Here is a 19,214-nt window from a genome sequence, read left to right as displayed (position 1 = left end):
ATATTCAGAAGTGTCCTCACACAGTAGGTACTAATTACTGTCTGCTTCCTTCCTTCATCTCTTCCCCAACAAACCACACCCTGCTCAGCATAGGTGCTCACATATATGTTAAGCAAATGATTTATTTATTCTTTCTTTTTTTAAAGATTTATTTATTTATTTTTACAAGAACTGGGGTACAGTCGGAAGCACGGGAGGGTGAGAGAATTTACCAGAGGAGGGAACAGAACAGGCAGACTGATGAAATACACTGCTGAGGGGAGCAGTGGGCGCAGCAGGAGAGGTCTGTCACACCATGTGGGACCTTTGATGGTGGCCTGGGATCGAACCAGCGCTGCAGAGGCTGCGGGCAGCTTCGTAGCCCAGCGCTCAACCGCTGCTCCACCAGGTGAGGCCCTATTAAGCAAAAGATTTAATTGGACTTCACTAAACACAATAAGGGAAAACTTGGGTTTGGGGGATCTTGTATAACAGAGAGAAACATTAAGCTATTGGACAGACTATAGGAGGAGACCAGAAATTGAAATGGCTTTGTATCTTTCTCCGGATTCAGGTGGTGACTTGTTTCTTTTGTCATTTGTCACAAATCATTTAATTTGAAGCCTTTAGAAGGACTGAAGTAGCTGCTGGTGACAGGGAAAAGCCTACTGCTTTGTTTCTCAGTTGAAAGGGAATAGTTGATGTGGTTATTTAAAGAAACTTTGTTTTGCATTAGGCTTATATCTTTTTTCTGCTTAATCTTTACCTCCACAATATTCTTTTCCTTGAACAATCTGTTCACAGCTTTTCAAGTTTAGTTTTTTCTAGAGTCAAGTGCATTCCACTATTTCACCTTAGATTAGGAAATATACATCTTTATATTTAAGTAGCAAATATTGTCACACCAAAACAGGATGTGTTTGACCTAACACTAAGATAAACACTTGCTTTTGACTTTTACTAAAGCATGATAAACAGTGAAGGGACCTACAGGATGTCAGAACAGACAGAAATTTATATCAACTTTTCTCTTAATTTTTCTCAGCTTTCTTGTATTTGATTTCATTCTTATTAGCTCTTTTGCTTTTTTTTTTTAATCAGAGAAAAAGCCACAGAGACACCAACGAACAAACTGAAAGGAAGGAAATGCAACAAGTCCATTCTGCTTTTTTCTAGATCCTGTGGGCGTGCAGATAGTCAGCAGGTGAATCTTTATCCCAGTTGGGTTACTTTCCCCAGTGTCTTGTCAATCACCCCCAAAAAGCACCCCAATCTAACAGGCACCGCCTCCTTCAACTCCTCCCACCCTCTCAGCTATTCGGAAATCCTGGAGCAATCTCTGCCCGGAGCTGCTCTATATTTTTAACAACAGAAATTGAGCTGAGTTTAAAAGTAAACAGACAAAAATAACACATCCTGGGCCTTACACAAAAGCCCAGCGTTTCTATTTTCCGCTGCAGACCGCAGATCCTGCGGCCTCCTCAGACTCGCGCTCCGAAGATTAAATCTGGAGTTGAGCAAAACTTGCTTGCTTGAAAACAGACGAGTTGGGTTCCTTGGCCTCTCCCTAGGGCACTAGTCCAGAAAGGAGGGCGTTCTGCAGCTCGAGGGCGCTTTTCCTGCGATAGCCCCGGGGTCGGAAACTCATGGGGGGTTGGGTTCCTTGCGCACCGTCACACCCTCCTTCCAAAATGACCCGGTGACCCTTTGCCTCCCCTGTCCGGGCACTAACTCCAGCCTGTTGCGTCTCACAGGACTCCAGGTCGGTTTTTCCCTGCGACTGTAACGTTATTTCCAAACCCTTGGACGGCTGGCTCTACCGGGACAATTTCCCCGCCTCTTGCCTGCTCCCCTCCGGCCCCCCGCAAGTCGTGGGCGCCCCAGTTGTGGTTTAAGAAGTGCATTCGGGGACTGCAGGCAGCGCAAACTGCAGGCATAGCCAGTGGCGATGAAGCCCTCTTGGCTGCAATGTCGTAAAGTCACCGGCGCTGGCGGACTCGGGGGTTCCCTGCCTGGCTCCAATCCGGCCCGCGGAGCCGGCCCGGCCCGGAGGGCTTACTTGGCCCCCATCCCGCGGGGCGCCCTCGGGGGCCGGGGCTGCCGGGCGCTGTCCTCTGCAGGTGGCGGGACCGGCGAGTACAAGACCGTCTTCGCCGCCTCAGTGGCCGACCCAGAGAGGTTCTGGGGCAAAGCCGCGGAGCAGATAAGCTGGTACAAGCCCTGGACCAAAACGCTAGAGAACAGACACCCGCCTTCCACTAGCTGGTGAGTGACTTCTTCACCAGCCCCGATGTCTCTTAACTTCTTGTGCGATTGGGATCAAGTGCCCTGTACCAAAGCTGAAGTTCTCTTAAGCAAAGAAAATCGATTCTGGGGATGTGTGCAGATATTTCAACTTCTGTTTTATTTCTCTTTCATAGTCAGCTCTCTTGCATTCTCATCTTGAAAGATTGATCGGATTACTTGTTATGAGTTCATTTTCCTCCAGACAGATTTACCTGGGTGGCAGGCATCTGCTTAGATGTTAAAGGCCTAAAACAAGGACCCGTCCCCAGGCAGAGCACAGGCTAGTAGGGGAGAAAACCATGAAAAACAAATGTAAGCAGAGTAACAAGCCGGGGAAGGATTACTGAGTATCAACACACTGTAGTAGGAAGAGAGTTGGGAAAAGACAAATAAAATCACACCTAAGAGAGCTTTGGAAGGATTGGTTTGTCTCCTTAAGTTCAGTCCCCAGTCTCTTAACTTATAGGTAAGGGCCTAGTTTTTAAAGTCCAGGAGGTGGAGAAAAACTTGCTGTTCCTGTAGTTTCAAATAATGGTGCTGTCTGCAGAAGAAGGAGGAGCTGGCAGGTCAAGGGTTGACTTAAAGAGGGATTTATGTGTCATAAGACTAGATCCCTTGCTGCCCTGTGTGTATCAAGCTTATGCATTTGAATCTGCATCATAAGAGATCCAGAAAGAATGCATATGTAGGGCAATGGGGTTAAACACCACGATAGGAGTAAAGTCTGTCATGTAATAGCTGCATATATTAGTAGTTATAAATATTATATATATGTGACAGCAGAGATGCATGGTAGATTAAGCTGCTAGAATGGTGAGAAGCAGTGTATAGGAACTGAGAGTTGTGGTTGCTCTTTGGACTTTGTGCCAAGGCCAGAAGTGGGTGTAGTTACTTTCATCTGGCAGTGATTATAGAAGGATATTTCTTGTAAATGTTTTAGAAATACTTCAATAAAGTTTCCCAATTTCCGAGTTCTTAGCAGTGAGATTTGGAGAATGGCATGATCAGGTCTGCATTTAAGGAATGTCTCCCTGTTGTGATCAGAAAGCCTAGAATGGAGAAGGGCAAGTGGGCCAAAACCTATTCTTTGTCCCCGCCGTGCCTTGTCCGCTCCTGACAGTTTTGAACTATTTATTTGGTTCTCCCTTTAGAATGTGAGCACCCTTTCCTTCCAGCTCACTTTTTTTTTTTTTAAAGATTTATTTATTCATTTATACAAGCACTGGGTACAGTCAGAAGTGCAGGAGGGTGAGAAAACCCACCAGAGCCAGAGCAGAGAACAGAACAGGCAGACTGACGAAATACACTGCTGAGGGGAGCAGCGGGTGGCAGGAGAGGTCTGCGCGCCATGTGGGACCCTCGTCTGGTGGCTGGGGAGCGAACCGGTGCTGCAGAGGCTGCGGACAGCTTCTCAACCCAGCGCTCAACCGCTGCACCATTGGGGAGGCCCCAGCTCACCTTTTCAGCAGTATTTGTCAGACCCCCTTTCACATGCCCAGCAGTGAACCAAACACCAACGAGTAAAATATGGTCCCTGTCTTTTAGTTGTAATGATTGAGAGCATGGTGTCTGGGCCCATGGTACCTGGGTTGAGTTCTGACTTTTACAGAGAGCGGCTGTGTGTTCGCAAGCAAGTTCTTTAATCTCTCTGTGCTTTAGTTTTTTTCAAATATAAACATGGAAATCATATGAGAATGGATTGAGTGAAAAATTGAGACCATATCTTAAATAAGATAAAACCTACAAATATTGGGCCTCCCTGGTGGCGCAGGCGGTTGAGCGCAGCGCTGTGACGCTGTCCACAACCTCTGCAGTGCCTGTTCGATCCTCGCCGGCCGTGGAGATACCCACATGGTAAGCAGACCTCTCCTGTCTCGCCCACTGCTCCCCTCAGCATTGTGTTTCAGTCAGTCTGCCTGTTCTGTTACCCACTCTGTCTCTGGTGAATCCTCTCACCCTCCCGCACATCTGACCTGTACCCCGGTTCTTGTATAAATAAATAAATCTTTAAAAAAATTTTAAAAATACCTACAAATATTAGTAGCAGTAGAATATCTTCGTACTTTCATACCACAGTTATTTTAGGAGCAGGACCTCTCCTAGTGTTTTTCAGATCAAAACACAGATTATTGCCTCTCCTAAGAGTCTGTTCTCAAAGTTCCATGTCCACATATCTGTCATAAAATATGGCACTGAAATTAATCATGGGGGCATCCCTCCCATGAAATGGTATTCAGAGAGCTCAATTTAGAAGTCACTGGAAAATCCCAGGGAAAAACCAATGTGTACTACACACAAGACAGTGGCATTGGAATGGAAGGGAAAAGACAGATTTCTGGAGTGTAATGGGGGTTGGAGAAGCAATGGGAATTGTGTGAGGACCCATAGAGAATGTGGAAGCCAAAGATTCCATCAAATAGACACTTAATGCCAGTAAAAACTCCTTTCTTTTTTTTTCTTTAGTTGCTTACCCAGATTTTCTAAAATTGTGTGCATAAATGTTTTTAATGAGAATTTTTGCCAATGAGCCCTTCTCTTTTCAAAAATTCAGTGTCTTGTAGGTCATAGACATCTGTTAATACTTTGAATTCTTCACCTTGACTCTTGAAGACACAGGACCATATGTGTCTTAGAGCAGTCCAAGTGGTCAGAATGAATAAAGGATAAGTCTTTGAGTCTGTAGTTATTTCAACAGTGATTCAGTCTTACTAAGAAGTTTGACTGTCAGCGGAGTAGCGGAGGGAAGTAGACTATACATCTAATCTTAAACTTCATTCAGTAGGTGCTTTCAATTTGAATCTATTACCGTATTAGACACCTTTTTACAGATAATCTTCATTTGTTACCAATTTTCTTTTTTTTAAAGTTTTTTTAAAAGATTTATTTATTTATTTATACAAGCATTGGGGTACAGGCCAGAAGTGTGGGAGGGTGAGAGAATTTACCAGAGACAGATCGGATCGGGGAGCAGAACAGGCAGAAGGACCAAAGTATACTGCTGAGGGGAGCAGCGGGCAGCAGGAGAGGTCTGCCACACCATGTGGGTTTCTCCATGGCCAGTCTGGAATTGAACCTGCGCTGCAGAGGCTGCGGATAGCTTTGCAGCACGGCGCTCAACCTGCTGCACCACCTGGGAGGCCCGGTTAACAATTTTCTACAAAATCAAAGCACACAGTGACTGTTTTTTTTTTTTTGTTTTTATTTTGGTTTTATATAGTTAGGATTTAGTGCAGAGCTGACATGATTTTTAAAAATCACAGTTAACTAAAAGGATACTTAGATTTGATGATTTGCTGCTATGGATCTTTGGGAGGTGAAGGCACAATTTGATATGAAGGAGTTTTGCTTATTTTCTTTGAAGCTGGAGTGTGGAAAAGGAAGTTGTTGACAGCTAAGTCCTTAAGCAGAAAGTGGAGGGGTTGCTACAGGTCATTGTTCTCTCCTAGGAAACCTGACACACACACAGTCACAGTCTCAGGTGACCCTTATCTTCCCAGAGGCAAGAGGGATACTCCTTCTTCATTATAAGCTTTCCTGTTTGTTTTTCATGAAAGTAAACTCCCCTCAGAATCCACAGGTTCAGCAAAAGGCTGCTTAGGATTGCATATTAGCCTTCACAGTGGTAAACTACCCAATAGCAGTTTGCATATATGTAGTATGAGCATAGAATAGAAATCTTTATGCATGATATACTGAAAGAAATTTTCATTACATTAAATCATCCTCTAAAATACATTCCCCATACTGTATTCACTGAGCTCTTTGAAAAGCAAGTTCCAGTTACAATTAGGTACTTGAAAAATTTGTGAAGAACTTTCTCTTCTCACAATTTGGTGCTATTTTCTGGCTTTTAATAATAACATCTCTGCCAAAGAGACTTTCAGTAACTATAAGGAAAGGCAATGAAGGCAAAGACATGAGAATGCTTTGTAATTTCCTTAATCACGGAATATCAGAATGGGTATTTTTATTCTTTCACCTGCTTCCTATCCTGAAATAAAAATCTGAGGACTGGGGGCCTCTCTGGTGGCGCAAGGGGTTAAGATGCAACCTATGAAGCAATCTGCAGCCACTGCAGCACGAGTTCGATCCCTGGCCAGGGAGCTACCCACATGGCGCAGCAGACCTCTCCTGACTCACCCGCTGCTACCCTCAGCAGTGCATTTTGTCAGTCTGCCTGTTGTTTCCCACTCTGTCTCTGGTGGATCGTCCCGACCCCCACACCTCTGGCCTATACCCCAGTTCTTGTATGCATAAATAAAATAAATCTTTAAAAAAAAAATCTGAGGACCAAGCAATTCACTCTCACCTTAGGCACTGTGGTTGACAATCCTATCTGAGTCATTGATAATCCCTTTCTATGGAAATCTGGCAACCCCATGTTAGTTTGCTTTATTTATACAATATTCAATGACAAGGTAATCCCAGACTGTTTGTTTTAAGATTTAATATGTATTAACTGTGACAAAAAACTGAAAAGGAAAAAACTATAACCACATGTAGATTATGAGAAAATGATTTCAGGTTAACATTTCTATAATGGAAATAGTGTCCATTTTTCAACATGCCAGATCTCCATTACTTACTGCTCTGAAATAAAAATTGCTTAATCCCTCCATGTTTTAACTCATAAGAGTTAGAGTATATCAATCATTCACTCTGTGTGTATAGTAGAGAGAATGAAGAAAGAGATTATGAATGAGCTCACCACATAGCAGCAGGGAAACATCCAGTAAATAAGTATTACAAGCTACTTATTTAAAGTCGCACTAGATATTCTCGAATGCAATGGTTAATGGAGGGTTTTACACAGTATCCTCTAGAAGGATCATGGAAGGAGTCTTGAGGAGACAGTATTTTAACCGAGGTAACAGTAAGTAGGGATTTGTCATAAGAAGGGGGTGAGAATGTTTCAAACTAGGAAAGCAGCTTATCAAAAGGCAATGAGGGGCCTCCCCGGTGGAGCAGCGGTTGAGCGCTGGGTTGCGAAGCTGCCTGCAGCCTCTGCAGCCGGTTCGATCCCCGGCTGCTCCCCGGCCACCAGAGGAGGGTCCCACATGGCGCGCAGACCTCTCCTGCCGCCCGCTGCTCCCCTCAGCAGTGTACTTGGGTCCTTCTGCCTGCTCTGCTCCCCGCTCTGGCTCTGGCGAATTCTCTCACCCTCCCACGCTTCTGACTGTACCCAGTGCATGTATCAAACAAACAAACAATAAATAAATAAATAAATAAGACATGCCTCTAGAAAATTAAAAAAAAAAAAAAAAGGCAATGAGGTGTGTCGCCACTCAGTGAGTTTTAGGAATGGAAAAAGGCTAATGTGACTGTGATAAAGGAATGACAAGGAAATTATCAAGAAAACTAAGATGACAACCATTCTGTGCATAGTTTGTCTGTCATATTAAGGATTTAATTTTTTTTTCCTGGCATGTAACACATGTCATATAATGAATGACCAAATAGGAATAGCCTAATCTTCTTTCTGCACTGGAGTAAGTATGGTTTGATTTCAACTTCAGCTCGGCCACTTTGGGCAAGTTTCAATATCCTCATTTGTGAAATGAGAAGAATGCTAGTATTAAGGATTATCACTAGGACTATATGGGGCAGGAGATAGCTTGTAAAATGTTTAGGACTGTAACTGATATTAACTGGGTATTAATGATTATAGAGAAATGTAGGGGAGATTTCCCATAAATTAATTTGGTCCAGGAAATTTTCAGAAAGGGTGTCATTTGATCTAGATCTTAAAAGCATACATAAACAATGAGCTTTTCTTTGTAGGAAACAGAGTAACTAAGCAGAGAGGTAAGAAAGGCCAAAGTGTGCTTGGAGGATACTATAGTAGACCAGTTGGTTTTAGTGGTTATTTTGAGTTACTGGTACTTGAATTTAGAAGGTAGTTTCAGGATGGATTTTGAAGACTTGCCATTTGAAGTGCAAACATTTGCATTAATTTCTGAGGCTGTAAGTATTAATCAAATATACTTGACTCAGGGGCTGCATTTTTATTTGTTTTTTAAGTAGTCAATATTTAAACACAGAAAGTAATGTAAAGTCTAAATTTTCTTTAGCAACTCAATTTTGGGGCATCTCTGGAAAAGAGCAAAGTATGTGCCAGCATTTTTGTATGGCAGCACTTGGCTAGGATTGAGGAGTTGCTGTTGTGGCTAACTTAGATGTAGGTTCAGGTAAAAAGTAAGTTATGATAACTGCAAGAATTTGAGTCAGGTGTCCAGTGGAAGACTTGATTGTAAATTAAATATGATGTGATGAAAACTGGGAGAGGGCTTGGATGAGAATTAAAGATTTGACTTTAAGTTACAAAGATTGAGAATGACAGTCTGTTGAATGTTGAGTGGAGTGGGGTGGGGGCAATAGAGAAAAGGAAAATACTAAGAATTGTACTTTGGGGACAAGTAGAGAGGACAAAACCTGTGAGAATGCATGAGACACTTTAAAGAAGAAAGAACAGGCTATTTCAGTGTCATGGAGTAGAAGGGAAAGAATAAAAATAGGGAAAGTCAATAGTGGTCAAAGGCTCTAGAGATGTTTTAAGGATATTGCAGGTTGAAAGATAAAAACAATTTTGACTTAGAGCTCCCCGGTGACTTAATAATGTGATGTCAATGGAGAGATGAAGGCCAAAGCCAGAATAGTGCATTACAGAGAGAACTGATGGCAGGTAAAAATATTCCATGGAGATATTTGACAGTACTAGAGAGGGAGACAGGGTGATAGAATGTGGAGGTAACTGGGTTATATAAAAAATAGTTTCCTCACTATCTTTACATTCCCCTCCTTCTATTTTAGGTAAAACTCACGTCTGGAGGGAAAAGTGAAGAAAATGGTAAAATAGGAATAAAGGGAATTTTGCTTACTTTGAAGCCTATTCCTCACAACAGAACTCCTGGTTTTGCAAACTGAATTTTGTGTGGTTTCTTACCTTTATTTTCTAGGCACTAGAGGTTATAGGAGAAATAGGATGGAAAAGTCCAAAAGATGGAATAAATAGCTACTTAGCAGATGCCTGTGTTCATGCTACACACTTCAGTGATTCCAGTTAACTAGATATCTAAATATTTGATTTTGAGTTTGACGGGGGAGACAATTGAAAGGGGATGTGAGAAATAATATTTGTTGAGTACTTTTCTAAGCCATGAACTCTACAATATTTTCTCATGTGTTTCAAAGTTAATTTTCCTCCAAATACTACAAGGTTAGTATCATCATGCCTTTTCTACATGTGAGAGAATTGAAGCCCAAGGCTACATAGCTAGTTATAAAGAGCGGACTTGGGCTAATAGTAATAACTCTACTATACCTATTTCTAAGCCTAGAATCTTTCCCTATAGATGTAACTGTTCTACAAGCCCAGTTGCAAAAGCTTGAATCATTTAGATTTTGGACTGGGGAATTGTTTCAAACTGAAGGAGACTAAAACAAGTGAACTAAATGCAGAGGTAATTCTGAATTAGTTCCTTATGCTCTAAGTGACATTTTGAGACATAGAATTTTGAATGAAGTTTGATAATTAGATAGTAGTAATATATCAATGCTAATTCCCTGAATTTAATGGTTATTTTGTGGCTCCCTAGAAAAATGTCCTTACTTGCAATGATTGCATTATTCTGGAGTTAACATGCATCATATTAGTAAGTGGTTCAGAGGGGGAAAAATGTTCATCATCTTGCACTTGCAACTTTTCTATGAATGTGACATTGTTTCAAAGGAAAACAAGTAAGGTAAATATAATGTGGATTTTATGTTACCAGAAGATAGTTAATCCCCCTAGTGAATTTTCATTCTTTGGCAAACAATTGGTCAGCCACAGTAAACCAGGAAATTCAGTCTTCTTTTTTAAAGCATAAGTTTCTGCGAAATACCTTCACATTTATCAGACATTCTTCAAGTTTTATTTAATTCTGACTTGAATGTTAGAATTTTTATCTACAGTTAATGAAAAATTCCCCCTTTTAGACAAGCCCTAAATTAGATGATTTTATTCATAAGTGTGCACAGCACAAGTATATTTAAAATCTAACTTATCATTTTTCATAAATACAAAAAAATGTATTAAGATGGTACATTGTCAGCATGAAAAATGGTGTGTTGGAAATACAGCCCCTCCAATCACCTCATCAAGAAAGACAATTTTAAAAGATGGGCCTTATTTTATATTCTGAAGGTCAACAGCTTGGTGCTGTGCTGTATCTAATTTTCTCAGTCTGTCATGCTGCTGAACCTTCAGGATAGTACAAGAACAGAGTGAACTACAGGAATGCCGAAATTACATAAGCAAGGATGGATTGCCTGACAAATAGCACAATCAATGAACAATGGAAATTCAATCAGCTGTGACTGATCAACTACCAGGTGTGGGGGGAACTCCAAACTGTTAGCACCTCCTAGAAGGTGGCTTACTTTCTTTTGTTCATGCCATATATTTTTAGTTGAGGGGGGAGAATTCAGTGATTCAATTTGCTGCCAGCTGCTGCTGCTTCTTTTCTTTCTCCTCAGTCTTCTAATCCTCCTCCTGTTTCCACCTTTATAAACAACAAGTAGTAACTCCATGAGGGAGATCCTTGCTTTCCATTGTGGTGTGACATTTGCAAGAGAAATGTGTGGGAGGCTGATGGATCTTTGCAATAATAAAAAGAATGAAATAACCTCTTTAAATTATAGTTTTTGTAAGCAAGTATTTCTGAGTGTGGAACTCAATCCTCTATCCAAATTATGTAAATAGAGAATTGTTATATAAAGTGTTAATAATATTTGCTTTGCTGTTATTGTAGCCAAATGAGTTAAGGGGCAGTGCATAAAAAGGGGAGATATTACTTTAGTAATGCATTGGGAACTTGACATTCAAGAATTTGAGTTTGAAACAATCCAGTTCAGAGTCTTAAATGGCTAAAAATTAAAAACAAATCTCTTTCAATACTAAGTTAAAGAGGGATAGTTTTTGCCTTTAAATAAATAGTTAATTTTACTGATTCAAAAATATGATTTGATCTCAGAGGTAGAAAAACAACTAAAGTCTATATATCTTTGTCTTAGGCATAAGTCTCTGGACAATAAGAACGCATTCTCATTAGGGTTTTCTGTAAGACTAACAATATTGTTCCAGTATAATCATTTAAGTAGAATAAATTTGGGAAGATAAAATAATCCTCAATATTTACTGTAAATTTGGCCAGTATAGATATTAGATATTGGCTAAAAAATGATAAAAAAAAGAAAGTAGTTGAAGAGATATGCAGTCAATGTTATTGATGGCTAAATAACTATAAACAAAAGTTCTAGCACATAGAAGTGTTTGCTTTTGTACTAATTTCACTGCTTTCTCTCCGCACGTCTTCCTATTTTCATAGTTTCATTGATTCTCAGTAGGGAGTTAAGAGCTTTTCTAAACTAAACCACAAATGCTCTGACTTTGTCTTTCTTCCAACATAGACTAAATAAAGTTTGTCACTGTCACCAGTGGGAATTTGTTGGATACTCTATTTTCACAGATAGGAGAAAAAACAATGTTGAGTGTCTTAATGATTTCTAGCTTAAAATTTTGGCTCCACTTGTTGAATGGAGGAATGGTGGATGAGGGACTTATAAAATGTGGACTGTGGTGGGCATTATTTGTTCTCTACTTCAGCGCATATCAGCGTTGGCTGATGTAGTAAGGAGTAAAGTTTGTCATGTCAGACTTCAGTTACCAGTGCTTCAATCCTTAGTCCTCTCTGGTCTGCCACAGATATTGTAGAAAAATAAGTAGCATGGAAGTAGTGTGGATTGCTGAGCAGAAATGCATCAATGGCAAAAGTTGGTGGAGTTCATTTGAACCAACCACAGTGAAGCTGCAAGAAAGAGAACAATTTATTTTGTGTGTATTAGTGAGAGTTTGTGATGCTAGCTGAATTCAGTCTATATTGATTACTAGGGAAATGTTAGTTTTGTAGAATTGCCGAAATGATTAAATGTGCTAATGCACATCCAACAAATAGTCAGACAGCTAACCTTTATTGTATACATGCTATGAACACCTACATTACTAAGTGCTTTAATATATTTAGTATTGCTGTCAACCCTATGAGGTAGGGTTAGTTTTCATTCTCATTTAACAGGTGTCAAAATGGAGATAAAGAATTTAAGAAACTTGCTTAAAATTAATGAACTAGCAAGTTAGTAGCATATCTACGATTTGAACACAGGCAGCCTGAATTTAGCTTCTGTACATCCACATTATATTTTGTCCTATAATAATAGTCTCAGTTAATTTTGTTCTTTTCTTCCTATTCTTTTTTTTTTTTAAAAGATTTATTTATTTATTTACACAAGCACTGGGTACAGTCAGAAACATGGGAGGGTGAGAGGATTCACCAGAGCCAGAGCGGGGAACAGCAGGCAGACTGATGAAATACACTGCTGAGGGGAGCAGTGGGTGGCAGGAGAGGTCTGCGCGCCATGTGGGACCTTCACCGGTGGCCGGGGATCGAACTGGTGCTGCAGAGGCTTCCGGCAGCTTCGCATCCCAGCGCTCAACCGCTGCGCCACCGGCGAGGCCCACTTCCTATTCCTTCTTTACTGAAACCATTAAATAATTACATTTTTAAGGTCATTTTGAAAATATGAATCTATCTCAGGAACATTTGAAAAGATTGACATTGTGAAAATAATAATTCTTTATACATATATATATATATATATATATACATGTGCATATGTAATATTTAAAATATGTGCCACAATTCCACAGGTAGGGGGAGGGGGCTTTGTATTAATTGTTAGTTACATTAGAAATGTTTCTTGGGCTTCCCTTGTGGTTCAAGGAGTTAGGTGGCAGCACTATGAAGCTGTCCACAGCCACTGCAGCACGAGTTCGATCCTCAGCCAGGGAGGTGACCCATATGGCACAGCAGTCCTCTCCTGTCTCGCTCACTGCTCCCCTCAGCATTGTATTTCAGTCAACCCACCTGTTCTGTTCCCCACTCTGTCTCTGGTGAATCCTCTCATCCCCTGCGCCTCTGGCCTATACCCCAGTTCTTGTATGCATAAATAAATAAATCTTAAAAAAAAACAGAAATGTTCCTTGGACAGTAAGAAGCAATATTAATTTCATTTTTTAAAAATGTTCTGTTGGTTTTCTGGCTTAAGGAAAATTTATAATGACCACATTATTCATTGTTTGCAGTGGGCGCTGTTATTTTTATAAGGATATGGTGATAAATGGCCTAATTAATTCATTTAATTATGTATATTTAAAATTTTTCTCTCCTCCAGACTCTCAGTAAAATAAATACTAGTACCTTTGGTATGTTTGTTATTATGGAGGTTGTTGATTTTATTTACTTTTTTTATGCATTCATGTGCAGTATTCTTTCCTGTTTTCTTTCATTGTTCTTCATCTTGATCCTAGTTTCCTTTTGTGCATGTAAGATGTTGATTTGCAGGTGGACAGACCATGATAAATGGCATATGCTAATACAGAGATGAGTTTCTTAGGAATCAGATTGCATACAGCTCTCTTAGTTCTGATATGAATATCTCACTTTTGAAATTCAGTACAGGAATAAGTTGTGGATTCTCTCACTTACCTATGTTATTCCAAAGATGTTGCCATATTTGGGGGAATAAAATATCTAAATATATTAAAGTGTTTAAGGAATGAACTGCAATAAGATTTGAATATTTGGAGAGTTTGGAATAGAATGAGAAAGAAATTCCCGTGTGATTATTCTCTATCTTGGGTTGAGCCTTTCTTTCCTTTAAAATTGAAGCACTATCTCAGTAACAATTATTGGTATCATTACAATAATAACAATTGCAAGACAACAGTACTTACTAATTATTGAGTGGCTTGTTCTGATTTAGACTGTGTTAAGATTACTATACATATGTGCATTATTTGTTAGAATCCTTCCAACACTATATGAGGGCATGTGTAATTATAAGCCATTTTTATAACTATAAACTAAAGCACAGAGAGATTAAATGACTTCTCTTGTATTGGTAGACTTAAGTTTTCAACCTCATTGGGTCACACAGTAGAGCCCAGTTTCTGGAATGAATTGTCAGTACACTCAACTTCTGTCTGCTTGTCTAAAGACCTAGAGAGTGCAAAAGAATGAGAACAGTGTTAGAATTCTACAAATTTGTAATTAGGAGATGTAACTTTCTCTCCCTTCATTTGGCATCTATATTTCTATATGTCTTCCACTCTACTCTCCTTTTAGGGGAATGTAAGTCTTGGTGTTTTCTCAGAGTTAATTCCCATATGTCTTTTTTTCAAAATATATTTTAAAAAGATTTATTTTATTTATTTATGAGTACAAGACCTGGAATATAGACCAGAGGTATGGGAGGTGGGGTGAAAGGATTCACCAGAGACAGAGTGGGGAGCAGAACAGGCAGATTGACTGAAAAGACACTGCTGCGGGGAGCAGTGGGCAAGAGAGGAGAGGTCTGCTGCACCATGTCGGTTAGCTCCCTGGAAGGGGATCGAACTTGTGCTGCAGTGACTGTGGACTGCTTCATACTGCTGTGATTGAATCCCTTGCGCCATCAGGGAGGCCCAGCATATGTCTTTGACAAATGGTTCTTTCCTAAAAAGCACATCACCTTGAATCTTATTTCTTTTTAAACTAGTTTGGCAAAGCATGGTCAATCTTCATCTCCATATTGTTACTATACAGTCACTGTCTAAGTCCACACTTTACTAGTAGTTTAATCTCATTAGCAATTAACAAATCAAGACTAGGAAATAGAAGGGGAGGAATTGTCTCAGTCTTTGTTACCTCTGCAGTGACTGCACATAATCTTGCGTATATCCACTGAAGTGATTAAAAATCTAATCTCATGCAGCTTAAACTTCTTAGTTTCTCTTCTAAATCTGGGTTCCTATATACATTATAAGTAGATATTATCTGAAACATCTATCTCACCAGGACCCAAAATAACCCATGAATCTTCTATCAAGTCATCAAAGAACTTGAAATTCTCTCTTCTCTAAGGGTTTAGTTTTATTGTGAGGCAATTGACTCACTTCAGGTCTTTCATAATTATCATGAATTTCTAGCTATTAAGCCAAAGACATAATGCAAGTAGAGAACCACTTTACTTATGTGGTACAGACCATGTGAGCATCAGTTAGAAAAGATTCTCTGGCACATACAAGACTCCAAGAGTTTTAGATTAAAGAGTAGCATCATTATTGTGTTACCTGATTATCTTTTTTTAAAGTAAATATGTCAAACAAAAATTATACTTAAAAAACGACAGCAATTAGATACATAAAAAATGTTGTTTCCCTTAGGACATTTATGGTATTGCCACAAATAATGATCTTATTATTTATTCTCTTTGAATTGAAATCTGCTAAAAGCTGGAATTTTAGAAAAATGTAAAAATGATTTTATTATTATTATAAAATGTTGGTACTGATTGTTCAAGATCTTCAACATGTATCTACCATAAACCTGAATATTTCAAACTTGTTTGAAATGTTATTTGTAATTATAAGTTTAGAAAATCTAATTTGATAAAATTTTCTCTTATCTTAGGTTCTTAATTTTAAAAAGGATTCATTTTAAATTTACATTTAGTAAAAAATTACCTTCAGTAAGACAGTTTTCTTATTACTTAGTTTCTTATTATTCATTCTTTCCAAGACTGGTGAAAATAATACTATTCTTAAATCAAAATCCTTTAAATTCTAACCGATGATTTTACTCTATATGTGTGTATTTGTATGGGAGAGTATGCATGTGTTTGCATGCACGTGTGAATGTGTGTTAACATATAACAGGATATAAAACATATTATTACAGTAATAATAACAACTGCAGTAATTCTCCTTACCAGTCTGTAACTTCTCAAAAACATGCTCTTACAAAAACATGTTTAGGGAAGTTTAGGTAACAAGCTCATGTTCACGTGGCATGCAGGTGGCAGATCTGGGATTAAAAAAAATAAATCTATTAGACTGTAGAATATATCAGTTTCTCACTGTCATATTTCCTTTCCAGTTAATCCTATTTTATCCTCATAATGCCTGTGTCACAGATTTAAAAACAAGCCAGGTGCATTTATACAGAGATAAACACACTGAGGTGTTGTTTGCCTGTTTTATTTATAAAAATGGGGTTTGGAGCTCTCAAACTTATTCATTTATTAACTTATTTGTTCATTTATTTCTCCCTCCTTTCTCTTGTTCATTCATCTAACATTTATTGAAAGTCTTCTACAAACTAGGCAATATTCCAAGTGCTCACTGAGAGCCCAGAGAGAGTATAACTTAGAAGAAAAATGCCATATATGAAAGGAAGAAAGTGTTTTTGTTTGTAATGAGATAGCTTTCATTGTCTTGTTTAATAAAACAACAGTAATCATGAGTGCTGTGGACTACCTATTATTTCCTGAAAATATGGGCAATGAAATCCATTTCATTTTGCAATCAACTCTACTCTGAATAGCCTTTGATTGTTGAAGTGTGAATAATTAAAATACAAGTCTCAGCCACACATTTTGGTGAGCGTTTTCCAAATGTGGCCATTTTCTAACTAATGAATCCTTTAATTGATAAAAGAATCAACCAATTTTAATTTTATCTCATCGTGCAGCCTTTCATTTTCTGCAAGAGGTGCTAACATGCAGAAAGGTGAGGAAAAGACAAGTAACAATAAGAGAGAATAAAGGGAAATAATAGGCTTGGTTGGCACCAGCTGATAATGAGCTTTTGGATAATTGACTGCTGCACTGTATTCAAGATTCAAATTCTTGAAGTTTAATAGAAAATATTGTATCTGTATGCGTGATGTGTAGATAGTGGGGGAATTGGCAAAGAGAGATCCAAAATCTAGTGTGCGACATTGTTCTTATGTCATTTTGAGGATAAGGCTAGGATAAAAAGGCAAAATAAACTTTTTGTCTACTTTGTTTAATATTTTAAGTCATACCCAAGGGTGTCTAGTTAGTTTAGTTAGATTTATTTCTATAGGTATATCGCTGTTAGCTTTGGTCTGTGTAAGGTCGTTTTGCAAGACATGAAGGTGGGAAGTTGGGTGAGATATAGTGTGACTTAATTAAAAGAGCAGAGGCTTTATGATCACAAGGCTTAGGTTTGAAACCTTGTTGGAATTACCTTCTATTGGCACTTCTTTACTCAAAAAACAATTCTAATTAAAATTTAGTTTATGCCTCTTTATACACTAAAAGTGATACTACATTTCATTTTATTTAAGTAAATCAGAAAATCAACTGTGGTTAATATCTAAGTATATTCTTGGTATATATCTTGGTATATTTGGTGCATTTTTTTTCAGTTTTTTTTTTTTTTTTTATAGAGGCATGTTTTTTATTTATTTTTATTTGTTTGTTTTTTTTTTTATTTATACATGCACTGGGTACAGTCAGAAGCGCGGGAGGGTGAGAGAATTCACCAGAGCCAGAGCGGGGAGCAGAGCAGGCAGAAGGACCAAAATGCACTGTTGAGGGGAGCAGCGGGCGGCAGGAGAGGTCTGCACGCCATGTGGGACCCTCCTCAGGTGGCCGGGGAGCAGCCGGGGATCGAACCGGCGCAGCAGAGGTCGCCGGCAGCTTCGCAACCCAGCGCTCAACCGCTGCGCCACCAGGGAGGCCCTTTTTCAGTATTTTTTTTAAAGATTTATTTATTTATGCATACAAGAACTGGGGTACAGGCCAGAGGTGCTGGGAGGGTGAGAGGATTCACCAGAGACAGAGTGGGGAGCCAGAACAGGAGGATCTACTGAAATACACTGCTGAGGGGAGCAGTGGTGAGTGAGGAGAGATCTGCTGCGCCATATGGGTCAGCTCTCTGGCTGGCTGAGGATGGAGCTCCTGTTGCAGAGGCTGTGGATAGCTTCATAGTGTTGGGACTTAACCCCTTGCGCCACCAGGGAGTCCCCAGTATTATTTTTTCTTTAACATTTTTTATTTTTGGAATAATTGTTCTCACAAGAAGTTGCAAAAACAGTGCTGAGAGATTGTGTGTATCCATCATTCATTTTGCCTAATAGTAACATCTTATGTAACTACAAGTTTCCTCCACTCTCTGAAGTAGAATGTTTCCATATGGCATGATTTGGTCAGTTATTTTTGGGGCTGGGAATGTTATTCCCAGTACTTCATATGTAACAATTTTAGAGCATTATCAGACCCAGAAAACAATATACCAGATCATAGCAACTAGGAGCATTCTACGTTAGGATACGAGGGGAAACCTGTATAGAAGATTCTCAAAACTAAAATTGGTATTGACATAATACAATTTACTCAATTACTGGTATTATTCAGATTCACCAGTTTTTGCACACACATTGTATTATGCCTTTAAAGAATTTATAATCCTTGTTACCTTGTCAGTATGTTTGACTCTCAAGGTGTTTTGGTTCTTGCACAAAAATGAAAGTATACTGTCCACTCTATTGATGTATCATTTTCCTATTTGTAATAATTTGTGATTTTTTCCATTCTTCCACTCATGATTCTTGATGTATACAGTATATTTTATTATATTGGGTGAATGTAAAATTATTTATTTCACAGTCCCTACATATTGATATTTGATGGTTTCTTTTTATTTGCTATTATAAACAGGCAGAGATACTGCATCATGGGATACTGTGTTCCAAAGATTTCTGTTTCTGTCTCTGTCTGCTTGTCTTTCCCATTTTTTCTTTTCTTCCTATTGATGAATTATTAGAATTTTTTTGGCTCTAGCAGTAACTATATACTTTCCAATGTGTATATTGTCAAGTGTATCTCCAAAAAATTAATAATATTATGACTAAGCTCCCATAGTCTTTTTTCCTTTTTAAATATTTATAGAATAAAAAGTTAAAAATTTAGTGGACATTGAACACTGACTTTTGTGCCTATTTGCTTCAGATTTTTTTAGTTTTAAGAAGTGAAATGAACAAAATTGATGCTCTCTCTGTATC

At 38.8% G+C, this 19,214-nt stretch overlaps 1 protein-coding gene across 1 annotated transcript in view; it reads left to right on the top strand.

Annotated features, from left to right (window-relative positions):
• The first annotated feature begins 1,642 nt into the window (after positions 1 to 1,642).
• ACSS3 (acyl-CoA synthetase short chain family member 3) overlaps positions 1,643 to 19,214 on the top strand; it is a 135,151-nt gene continuing 117,579 nt past the window's right edge. Inside the window, exon 1 of the mRNA XM_037513928.2 lies at positions 1,643 to 2,244. Coding sequence (XP_037369825.1) covers positions 1,928 to 2,244 — 317 coding nt within the window. The 5' untranslated portion in view covers positions 1,643 to 1,927. The remainder of the gene's footprint in view (positions 2,245 to 19,214) is intronic.

Source organism: Talpa occidentalis, unplaced genomic scaffold, assembly GCF_014898055.3.
Source record: "Talpa occidentalis isolate TD23 unplaced genomic scaffold, MPIMG_talOcc4v2.1 talOcc4.16, whole genome shotgun sequence".
Lineage (NCBI taxonomy): Eukaryota > Metazoa > Chordata > Mammalia > Eulipotyphla > Talpidae > Talpa > Talpa occidentalis.
The sequence above is the reverse complement of the archived record's forward strand: the minus strand, read 5'-3'. Positions and strand labels throughout refer to the sequence as shown.